At 42.0% G+C, this 12,658-nt stretch overlaps 1 protein-coding gene across 1 annotated transcript in view; it reads right to left on the bottom strand.

Moving 5' to 3' along the window:
- Nucleotides 1-12,658, bottom strand: part of capn1 (calpain 1) — a 31,745-nt gene extending 19,087 nt beyond the window's left edge. Inside the window, exons 1-4 of the mRNA XM_026162394.2 lie at nt 12,509-12,658; nt 7,958-8,686; nt 2,206-2,275; nt 793-911 (exon numbers count right to left, since the gene is read on the bottom strand). Of these exons, the coding sequence (XP_026018179.2) occupies nt 793-911; nt 2,206-2,275; nt 7,958-8,215 (447 nt within the window). The 5' untranslated portion in view covers nt 8,216-8,686; nt 12,509-12,658. The remainder of the gene's footprint in view (nt 1-792; nt 912-2,205; nt 2,276-7,957; nt 8,687-12,508) is intronic.

The following is a 12,658-nucleotide window of genomic DNA, read 5'->3' as shown; positions in this document are numbered from 1 at the left end:
ATTTCACATGGGTGGAGTAATAAATTCTTTAACTTAACCTCAAAGCAACTACTAAATGGTTGAAACTTGGACTCAGCTGGGTATTCCAACAGGACAATGATCCCAAACACACATCATAACTGGTTTTGGAATGGACAGAGCAGACTAACATTAAGCTTTTTTTTTATGTCCTTCCTAAAGCTCTGAATCGATCTGCTATGGGGCTTTTAACCGAATATTAGTGAGGGTCTACAATGTATATATACACTTGCCAGATCTTGTGTGGATTAGATTCTAACATGTGCACCAGCTCGTGCCCAGAAATGCCCACAAAATCATAAAAAAAAAAAAAAGTTCCACAGCAAGAAGTGTTGCATTATGTCCTGTTTCTACAACAAAATAACACAACAGAAAGCAGTGAGATGCAGCGAAAAGTCCAATCTCTGGTGTTTCACAGCTTCCCCATATCTTCAGATAAATATCAGTTTTCCACCTCAGTTTGAAAGTCATCACTGAGGAATTGAGGGGAAAAAACAGCATTGCTCAGCAGCTCATGTATTGTGATTACACAATTATCTGTGTTATATAAGCAGCCGACATCACAACCTGCGTATAAATTGTCATGTTTGGAATCACTTGCACTTAGTTTGAGAGCCCATACCCATATTCAGGCCTCAGTAACCTGCTTTTGGCCTGATAACCGCTTGCAGCTGGTTACGTGTAACAGCTGTCTGCAGTGTTTTTCAGGCGCTATCCTTTGATATGTTTGGAAAAAACAAAAGGAAAGGATATGAAGCTGTCAGTAGTCATTACCTGGAAGTGAAAGATGCCAGCATATCCCTGCTGGAAACCCTGTCCGTGAGGAACCACTCTGTGGAGGAGATGGTCATTTAGGGTCAGCGATGCGATGGCTGCCAGCAACCAGCAGTCCCCTGAAGAAACGCAAAGACAGTTTTACTACCATTATAAATCAACTGAGAGCTGTCATGATAAGCACGAGTCTGTGTTTACATTAGCAAATAATTTCAACTTTTAGCCACACACAAAACTGGAATTCACCCACAAAGAGTAAAGGTTTGCACAGGCTTTGCATTCTGGGAAATGGGAGAGGCGAGCACAGAATCTCAGACTCGCCATGACTCACTCATGTTGTTAGTAGGACTTCCATAGTGGGTTCAAGCCACAGTTGCCACTTCCATTATTATACTGTGTTGCCAAAGAGCATTGGCTAGAAGATGGGAAGCCAATGACTGGCATAGTTCATTTAGCAGTTTGACTGTCATCATATTCTCTGTTACAAGACCTACAATTATCCTTTTACCGTCAAAACCGTGTTGCGTTCGGTGTTGTGTTATCTTGTCTTTTATGGGAGGAGTTGTGACTGACATGTTATTGAAACTTTAGGTTTTATTTTGGCTGTGTTACTGACACACAACAGTGCTACACTTCTCTGCTGAAAGTTATACTCAAGATAAAAATAAAGTCATTGAGTTTTATATTTTCATACAAGTAACACGCAGGAGTTCCTAAACTTTTTTGTGTCCATAGACAGTAGGAAATATAGATGTAGGTGGAGCCTCCATTCTATATGGTTTTTGCATGCAGCTGCAAAAAGACCTCTATGGGGGGAAAAAGGTTTTCTGATTTGAAGTCTGTAAAGCCTTTAAAAAGTGATTTCTTAGTCTTGTTTACACGAACACTGATCCTTTTCAACAGAGTAATGTATTATGTTTTCTGATTCAGGATTTTGGAGGTTTTTGCGATACTTTTGGCAGTGCCTAAGATATCTACTGAAAGAAATGGAAGATGCCTTTGCTTACAGATATGACAAGGCATAAATTATAAATGTTATATAAAATAAAAAATATATATTTTTTGAAAACTAAAACTTTTCTTTTCCCCGAAAGAACTACCACAAGACCATATCTGGATTATCCCACTCTCTATATCAGATTTTTGCTGTGAAAGGTTCTGTGTCTCGCTGAAGTTCATGCTGTATGCGGAGTAGAGGGAAGCTTCACTTATTCATGACTTGCATCCAGCATCTCCCTAGATTTAGCACAGCAACTAACATCTATGCACTCAGTTACCTGTTTGTTTGTTCTTTTGGCAGTGTTCTCTTTTGCTTTCTGCCAGATTAAATCTCAGTTCTACCCCTCGGGTCTAATAGATGAATCATGCAGTAGTAACACTGAAACAGTTGGGAACACTCCCAATGGGACTTACCCAAAGCACCCTGACAGATGTCAGTGCGAGTAGCTCCATCTACGATGAACTCGGGCCGTTTGCAGAGCTCCTGTCGGTGCACACACACACACACACACACACACACAAATTAGCACTTCTTTGCCTTCAGACATACATTTTGCAAACATGTCGTCTTCCTCCCTTTCTTTTCTCATTTTCATCTCATTGAACCTGCTCTGGAAACCCAAACAATGATAGCAAGAATACCAATGATACCCATTCCCTGATAGAAGAAACATTAAAAATTAATCATTAGAGATTTATGCAAGTAATCTGTCATTTAACACTGCATCTTTATCAGTCTTATCTCCAACTGATGATTAGTGTCAGACATGAACTGAAGCAACAATAACAGAGCTAATGAAGCAAGTCTACAAAGCTGCCCACTTTGATTCTATAATCTAAAGTTAAGTGTCTTTTTCAAGCTCCGTGGCTACCAGGAGCTTGAAACCCCTGACAGGAGTGCTTACAGTCAGGAGTTAAAGTGGGATTTGGCAGCTGCAGGAAACCTAAACTCATGTGTAGCAGGGCAGCAATTCAGAATTGAGTGCTATGTCTCTGCGTATAATGTCTCTTGTGCAACCCACATCCTGCTCTGCAACAGTCCAACATAGTCAACGAACACAGCAAACTTCCCAGTTTATTTATGTACTTACTGTCTGTTACAAACTTTACTACACAGCAGATACATGCATTTATTTCTTCCCTGGGAAACAGTCATTGTACTCTTAGCTGGCAGACAATCCAATGCCGCTCTCTCGTATCCGTCATGTGTGAATCGAGCTGGGCAATTGTCTGGTCTATCTTGTCAGATTGCTACTTTTAAACTGAAGCTTGGGACAATTAACCAGATCTTGCACGCACAAAACAAAACTTCTACTTTTCAACACGTGGGCTCCAAATAGTTTTTAAAACATGTAGTCTTTCAGTCAAGGTTTAGAAACAACTCTGGATTAGTGCAGGAGGAACACGCAACATTTCTGTCTGTGTGCTTGTTTCTTTGTCTGCCAACTCTTCAAACACTATCAGGAATTGAGCAACCAAACCTGGCACACGGGTACAGCTCAGGCTCCTGAAGATTCTTATCTCTATCACATATTATGAAATTATCACATAGCCTGGAAACCACTTAGCACAGGGCTGAATGAAGCGCCTTGAGGCAACTTTTGTTGTGATTCAATAAAATTGAATTTAATTGAATTAAAAATGACCTGTTTGTTTTTTTTAAATGCATCTACAACACAAGCAGCATTTCATTTAAATTTAGGGTTAACATCATAAACAGGCCAGACAATACTGTAGCACAGACATCTGCTAGTATAATAAATACAAAATGCTCTATTCTACAGATGATCTGCTTGTTTATACCTTATTAAAATTCATGTATTCTTAGATCGACAGATGGAGTGAACTGTTTTAAGTTGCTTCCTGGGAGCAGCGGGTATCAAGGTGGCAGTTCATACACACAAAAGCTATTTTAGCTAATTATAGCTAGTAGACACAGTTAAAACAGCTTCTAATAAAGTAACTGATCAAGTAGAGTCTTTTTTTATTAGTTTAATACCAAATAATAAATTGAGTAAGAAGTTGTAAGAAGGTAGTTTTCTTTGGGATTAATGGAGCTAGCTTCAAGCACAATACTCTTAGTCATTGTAGCGAGCTAGGCAAGCAAATCCTAAAGTTGTCAAAGCTCTTTTCTGAAAAATCTCCCAGTCTAGTGTTTTTTGTTCACATTTGATTTGCACAACTTCCTGCTTCCTAAACCTTTTTGTACTCAGTGTGGTGAGTGTGAGAAACCCCACGAAGCTATAAAAACAAATATTTTGTGTCATGCTAAGCAAACATGCCAACTATTCAACACATGGCCTAACTCACTGAGGCATCCTGGGCATTTTTAAACACTCACACAAAGCCTTTTTTTTTTTGGCGGGGGGGGCATCATGACCCTCTTAGTGTAAATATTACAGATCCTGTGGTGCAGGTGATGCATGCATTATGAAGTGCTATTTCTGGAAGGCTGGGACCTCAGAAAAGCATTAGATGCAACAAAGAAACAAAAAACATACACTCATGATAACGTGACGATCTGCATACTCAAAAGAAAGCCGAAATTATCACAAGGCAAAGCTTTTAAGACCACAGCTCGCTCTGTTACTGCAGAACTGACAACAGCAACTTGCCACAGTGTCTGCAAATAGAATAAAAAAGGAGAGCACACCGTGTTCAAGGCATGCTCACAAATACAATTCCACTTTCTTCTCTGGTGCTGCTTCTAGCTGCACAGACCACACTGGTGTATTTATAACAGAGTAAAAGGTGATGAGAGAAGAAAAGACGTGACATGGTAGACGATGTGATATAAGAGGCCCCTCATAAGACCTCAAGTCTGTGAGGAAAGCTTGCTTAAGTGTACCAGGTAATAAAAGACCTTAGAGGTGAGCTGTTATAGGTGGTGGTTGGAACTTCAGGGTTTGAGATGACCATATCTGGAAGAGCTTGTCTTCTTCCACGAGATAACCCACACCCAAGGCCTTGTTGTCCTCGGTCCGCAGCTGGTTGGGCAACATGATGGTTTCTGGTTCGGCAGGAACAGCACCTTGCCTCCCACTAAAGCCAGACCGCACCCAAGGCTTGAGGTAAAACCCACCATGCTTGAGAATGGTTTCAACCCCCTCAAGGATCTCGCTCAGTCTCTCAAGGTCGTTGTGGGACACAAGGATGTCATCCACGTAAGTATCCTCTTCAATGACACGTCTTTCTTCCACTCTGTTGACAAACTGTGGCAGAAGGGCAGTCTCTCGCATGGCAACCTGAGCGATACAACCTGCAGGCTTGTCACCCATGTTCACACGCACCACAGCATAATCCTTGATGTCCTCCTCCAGGGAATGCCTCCACAAGAAGCGGTGAACATGCACCTCTTGATCCTCTTGATCCTCCAGCCATACAGAGTTATACATTTTGTGTGGTTTTTTCCCATATTACTAACATGCCAATTTGTTTGTTGTGATTTATTATCAGCCAGACTCATATTTGCTTTAAATGACAAATTTATTTAAGACGGAGTGATTTATCTAAGTCTGGGATGGTACGTGTTAACGGCCGCTCATAGATCCTACCTGCCGGATCTTCTTTTCATTGATATCGCTGTTATGACTGATGAAGCCGAGCTGGTGAGTTTCTGTGTTAACCAAGTAACGTGTTAAAGCTATAAATATGACTATTACTAAACTGTACTGTCATTAATAGTGTTGCTTTGTTAATGTTGTATGGTTGTTTTATTTTGTGTCTTTCAGTTGATTACCTGGCATCTGTAAAGGCACGGTTACTGTACTGGTGTTAGTTTATGGTTGTGGAATAAACTTATAAAAGGCAGCAATCAGATGTCCGAGCCCGAGTACGACACAGTTTCATCAGTTAAAACACACCCTTACGGTGGGAGTTTGCTAAATTAAAGGTAGTTAACTTAGTAAAAACCGTACAATGCCCTCTCTTTGACATCATGCAGAGTCCAGAGAAAATAATAATAATAACGAAATGTCTGAAACAAATCATTTACAGCAGTCTGAAGTCTGAGCTTTTGGCTCATATTCTGATATACAATGACTTTATTATTTTAAACTTTGCCCATAATAAACAGTCTTATCCGCCTATAACCCAGCAACTATATGACAGAAAGTAAATAAAATAAATAAGGTCCTTCTCTGCCCTGTTGGACGTGACCCACCACGTCCAACAGGGCAGAGGAGGATTTGGACTTGAAGCAGTAACACCTCGGTGGCAACAGGCATCTGTAACCGAACATCGGAAAATGGTAGTGGAGGAGGTGCGTCGACAGGAGGAAACAGTAAGACATGCTAGAGCGGTAGCGCTGACCAAGCAGGATCGCTGGATGAACTGGGAGAGGAAACGCACATGGAGTGAAATCTGGGGAATGGAGTCTAATAGACTAAGTTTCATCATCTGAGCGACATACGATGTGCTACCTTCCCCAATAAATCTGGAGCTGTGGTTTGGAAAGGACCCATCTTGCCCCCTGTGTACAGTCCCAGCCACACTCAAGCACATCTTGGTTGGTTGTAGGACTAGCCTTACTCAGGGCAGATACACATGGAGACACAACCAGGTCCTCGGGTGTCTAGCCGAGAAAGTTGAGTGCAAAAGAAAATCCATCAACGCTCAACCTTTCACGAACCAAGAGGAGCATCAGTTTTCATAAGCATTTGTCCGGGAGGGAGACAAGCCGAGGACGAGCCCCCCAACCCCGGACCTGGGACCGCTGGAGGTTGCCAGGGATTGGCAGATGCACATGGACTTGGATCAGAGGCTAATTTTTCCCGCAGAGATCATAACAACTACTCTGCGACCAGACCTCGTCCTTTGGTCTAACTCTCCAAAACGTGCTTACATCATTGAGCCGACGGTACCATGGGAGGACCAAAATGAGGAAGGATTCGAGCGTAAGAAGCTGCGGTGTGCCAACTTGGTAGCTGAGGCAGAGGACAGAGGCTGGAAGATCAAGGTGCGCCCGGTGGAAGTGGGGTGCAGAGGCTTTGTTGCCAGAACAACAGCGAATTGCTTAGATTGGGACTGCTGTCAAATGTTAGTGCTTGCCAGCTCTGCTTAAACACACCCACTGCAGGTGGTCATGGGACATGGTTTTTTTAGGCACTGGTGCACTAAATGTGTGCACACTAACACGAGTTTTAGACTACAGGGCATGCAACAGCAGATAGCTCTTGTCAGATGGGTGCACATATTTAAAATACTATGGCTCAGGCTATGGTGCTGCAGTCATGTGCAGGACATCAAGATGTCCACTTGCTTGCTGTGAATTCTCCAGACAATTACCTACTCTACTGTTAGTGGCTCGTTCAGACATTACACATTGTTTACAAAGGAGCTGCTACTTTAAAAACCACCAAATATCTGAGGGAGGCATTTGTAGGCATGAGTCAGACATTTGCATTGTGATGCAGTGCAGCCAGATAAGACCTAATACAATTCAGGGGTGTGGTCTGCTACACTGTAGAAAAACAGCGCCACTAGGTTGCCAAAAGCATTAATTCGTCTGTCTTCACACCTATATGAATTCAAGTGACATCTTATTCTTAATACATATGGTTTAATATGTTGATGGTCCACTTTTTGCAGGTATAACATCTTCAGATCTTCCTAAAGGTGTTTTTTTTTCAGGTTGAGGTGCAGGCCAGTCTAGTTCTTCCACACCACACTCACTCATCCATGTCTTTATGGACATTGCTTTGTGCACTGGTGTGCAGTGATGTTGGAACAGGAAGTGGCCATCACCAACATTTCTTGCTATGTTAAAGCATTAAGCACACTGGCAGAGTTACTGTCATTCCCAAACGCTTGCTCTTTGTTATGATACCACGAACAATTGACTGTGGAATATTTAGTAGTGAGGAAATTTCATGTCTGGACTTGTTGCACAGGTGGAATCCTATCACAGTTCCTATGTCCAAGGAAGTGATTGGAAAACCTCCATTTAATTATTTAATGGGGTAGTGAATACTTTTAGCAACACAGTGTATTATAACTGTCTGACATTAAAATGATATTAACCTTCTAAAAAACACAGTAAATAAATCTGGAAACACCGTCTATAACTTTAAACATCTACAATAAATGATGTGAAAGGCTTCTATATTCCCCTTACCCACGCTTGGGCAAAAGACACAAAAACACGGCCACCGCCGCAATTTCTCACCGTGGGCCTCATCCAGCGCATGCCGCTGGTCTTTGCCGATCTGGGGCCGAGTTCGTTGAATCCCAAAGATGACGCTACAGCAGGAAACAGGCTGTCCTCAAACAATCTCCCACTTTGAAGGCACTGGGCTTTCAGAGAATCATAGTCCTGACCCAAGAACTTCACCGCATTGTGGTTCTGCCCCAGGCCCTCATCACGATCCCACTGGCTCCTCAGTTTGTAGGCCATGCCTGTGGCATAAATGGGCTGCTCTGCCATCTTGAGCTTGTGGAGTTAACGGAGAACAGTAGGACTGACAGCTGCTATCAATTTGATTCTCTTTGGAACCACAATAAGAAGTAAAGATGTGTCAATTATTAAAGACGCAACAGCAGCCTATTGAGCTTTTATAATCTAAAGCACTGTGCTGATGTAAACCTGATACACAGTGGTAATGGCTTCAAGGCTCAATCTTCAGTTAGAATAAAACATCAGTAGCTATGAAGATGCTATTAAACACTGATGAGGCTAGTCTGCTGCTTGGCTGTGGTGTATGTGGTTGCACTCTAACTGGATGCTTTGATTGCAGTCACAAACGGAGAAGCTCAAAAATCCAAAGCTTGTCACAGTAGAGACGTCTTCCTCATTACAAAAGATCCAGATAACACCAGTCCCCGTCTGTTGTTCTTTTTTTGCCACGTTCACGCAGTGCAGGATCACACCCTGTCCTTATCACGGCAGCGGACAACCCTGCACAAAAACAAAGAAAGTGAGAAATTGAGCACAAAAGTGAAAAGGTTATCCAGTGAGATCCAAGATACAAGTTTGTACATACCAATACTATCTACGCGTACATCACAGAACAAAAGCTGAAGCTGTGCACACCCTCCATGTGCACAGACACTAAGAGTTTAAAAGACAAACGAGGCGTCCTTGTTTCTTTGCAGTCATCCATATATGTGCATTCTTAGAAAAGCCCGGCAAAGTTGGCACATCTGTGATACTTTTACTGTGGTGCACTGAATGTGTGCACAGTGTAAGTGAGAACTAAATTTAAAGTCAATGTTTAATCAGAAAAGCACATTAATAACAAAGCAGGGGTGTGTGTATTTTGATGCACAATAAAGGTTGCATGAGGCAAAGAACCAGCACAAGCTCTCTGTGAGACGCTTTAATTAAGCAGAGGCTGAGATGAAGAAGCATTTCTATCATTAGTGCCGGCGCAGACAGAACTGGAGCTTTGGACAGAGTTAGTCTCACTTTGTTGCTTTGAGTCTGCGTCTTTTCCAATAAACACAGAGTGGAAGGCGTTTATTTTTATCTTCTTTCAACTCTCTCAGCCTTTTTTTTTTTTCACTCCCTCACCTCAGATATGCACATAAAGATACGCACTTCCTGTTTTCAGTCCACAGGTGTCCGTCACAGCAGAAACAGAAAAGAGAGTGGCTTTCACTGGCTTGTGTAGCAGTGGAGCCATGTAAGAGTTTCCTCCTCCTGCTAACAGAGAACCACACCCACAAAGATGGCCCATTTGACTGAGTGAAGAATGCTGCTGCTAAGAGAGCCAAAAACTGAGCATGCAGCTGTGACAGCAGGTTTCCCAGCTTGTTCAATTACACAACACTAAGACTTGTGTTTGCACATGTGCCTCTATTGCTGCTAGCATGATGAAACTACATTAGGGTCATTTGCATGAGTACTACACATTATTTCTGCTAATAGATCCCTAAAGCTACAGCTAGCAAAGCTGAAAGTGCTGCATAATGGCTGCCTGCACCACAACTATTATATTTCTTACCACGAGCATTACTACTCACACTAACAAAGGCACTTTTGCCACCACTGTAACAACTACTTCTGCTTCTTCCTGCATTCTTTATAAAGAGTTATTTAGCATCTGTACCACATATCAGTGTTAGCATCACTACAGTGTTTTTCTTTTTTACATAAAGGTATGTACTATTTAAATGTGGACACGAAAATATCTTCAGTGAAAAGGCTTCTAGAGTTACACTTGTTAAACTGCTTGTTAATGCATATATCTAATTAGCCAATCACATGTATTCAGGTATTTAAACATGGTCAACACGACCTGCTGAAGATCAAACTGAGCATCAAAATGAGGAAGAAATGTGATTTAAGTGACCTTGAATGTGGCACAGTTGTTGTCAAACAGGCTGGTCTAAGTATTTCAGAAACTGCTAATCTGCTGTGGGGAAATCCCAGCAATCTCTACAGTTTACAGAGCATGAGCCAAAACGGAGTAAATTTTGGCGCGGGGCAGTTCTCTGGTGAAGGTCTTCTTGATGTCAGAAGTCAAAATGGAAATGTCAGACTGCTTTGAGGTGATGGGAAGCAAACAGTAACTCAAATAACAGCTTTTTAGAACCAAAGTAAACAGAAGAGTGTCTCTAAACACACAACACACACACAACAAGCAGATGGGCTACGTCAGTGGGACACTCCCGTGAGCTAAGTAGAAGAAATTGAGGCTACAGTTCACACATGTTCTGCAGAATTGAACAATATAAATTTTTTGGTCTAATGAGACTCAATTTTAGCAAAAACATTAGGATGGTGCGGTCAGCATACGGCATAAATACGAATACATGGATCCATCCTGCTGACCACTTCCATCCCTTTATGACATTAATAAAAATGTGCTTCACTGTTCTTCCCCTCACTGCAAAGTCCATCATGAAATCCTAACAAATGTCTGGTTAAAAATGCAGGTTTTCAGATTTATGTCAGGCCCATGTGTTTGTTTCTTACCTCTCCTCCAAACTGCACCTTCTAGTTTGATCCCAAGAACTGCCAAACCAGTCCAGACAGACTCTTCTGTACAACTTTTATAGTCAACCTCCAGCGAGGGATGTGCCAAATGTGGCAGGAAGGAGGAGTTACGCCTGATTTCAACATCTTTATTTTCCAACTGTTAACGTATGCCCATTGTCACTTGAATGACATGTTTGAGCACTCCTATAAATTCACTTAATACCTAATTAACTTTTCCTAGAACGGGAGGAGCTACTGGCTATAGGCAGAAGTGTGTCAGGTGACAGCTCTGTGAGGAAAAACGCCACTGCCCCTCACAAAACACACCCACTACCATGAAATGCTTGCAGACCACAAACAATTACTCATATGCTTTCAATATGCATGTCACTCTAAGTTGGTTCCATGACAAAACACCCATGACCCCATTACTTAAACCAACAACAAAGGATCATAACGTGTTCTGTTAAAACTTTAGTCGTGTGGTTTTTACCTCTGCTGGCTGCCATCGGGGCACATTTTACCCAACAACAGTTCAGTCGGACTCTAATGAATATTTTACTTCTCCTCACATGAGAAATACATGCAGCCTACATACCCTCACTCCATATCCCAACACAAATGCTTAGCCTTCCCCCCAGTCCGGGTGGCAGCACACAAGAATGCGCATGCATGTGTGTACTGTACTGTATCATCTAGCAATGCAACACTTAGTATAATGACAAGAAAACTGAGAATGTGCACTTTTATCCAACCCATAACCCGGCTCTTTTACTTATTTGTTTTGGCACATCAGCAGGATGTTTCCTTTAACATAGGGGTCGTGCAGCCATGGGTAGAAACACACACGACTGAAGCAGCAGGCATGCAAAGGCCGTGAAAACACTGCAATCATCAGCAATGTATGACTAATGCTTTTCTGCTGATGATTGTCTGAGTCCAGTTTCCTCCTCACAACTCGAGCTGATTAAATGCATGCTGATAGTAAGTAAGTGTTGCCTTTGGGAGGGTGGAGTCAAGAGTTTGTGGCATGAGTAAGCCTTCTGACCGCCTGTGGTGTATTTCTGCATGCAGGGGTTCATGTTGCAACACAGTTTACTGTGAGAAAAAATATCCAAAGTGTTTGGAGAAAATAGACCAACAGAGAGATCACACACACGCACGCACGCACTGTGACCGCTGCAGGGAACATGGTGACTACTGTGTTTTTTTTCTCATCAGAGTCTGCAGAAGAACACAGCTTTTAGAAACACTGCGCTACATTTGGAGAATGCTCGTTGGAGCATGCGCCTCAGCTCACGCAGATTTAGCTCTTTATAAAACTTTAACTTGGACGCATGGCTCACACAGATAAGTAAGTCGCTTTTGTGATAGATAGGTGTGGTCCCTGGGAAAACATTGAAATTAAAGAACGAAACACAACCAGCAAAGCGAACAGCGGTTTGACGAGTTTCCTTTGGCTTCACTTCCATCAGACACAGTTAAAACCAATAATAATAATAATAATAATAACAATAATAATAAAGCGTAAGACAGCAAAAGCAAATTTTGCGGAATCAGCACATTAATGATTAATGATTGATGGTTATTATTCTCGTGAAATCTGGGACAGACTGCTGTTTCACTGTGGTTTGTTCCGGCATCACAAACTAACCTAAAAAGTAACTCACAAACTTCCAGTTCTGCTCTTAAAAAAGAAGAAGTTCATGCCAGGAGGACAAACGCGATTGGCAAAGTGCAGCCCGACACTAAACTGCTGATGCAAAGTGATGTTGAAGGATGAAAACTCATATTTACCTTCAAATGCGTTTCCTCTGAAAAAAAAAATAGCTACACGGAAATTCAACATGCTCTGCGTTCCATGTTTAGTATGTACCCTTCTTGTACCCTCCCCTCTTTTCTATACAGAAGAAACGCCCTGCTGCCGCTGTGTACCCTTGTTTCAAT

This window comes from Astatotilapia calliptera, chromosome 3 (genome assembly GCF_964374335.1).
Source record: "Astatotilapia calliptera chromosome 3, fAstCal68.1, whole genome shotgun sequence".
In the NCBI taxonomy this organism is placed as follows: domain Eukaryota; kingdom Metazoa; phylum Chordata; class Actinopteri; order Cichliformes; family Cichlidae; genus Astatotilapia; species Astatotilapia calliptera.
The sequence above is the reverse complement of the archived record's forward strand: the minus strand, read 5'-3'. Positions and strand labels throughout refer to the sequence as shown.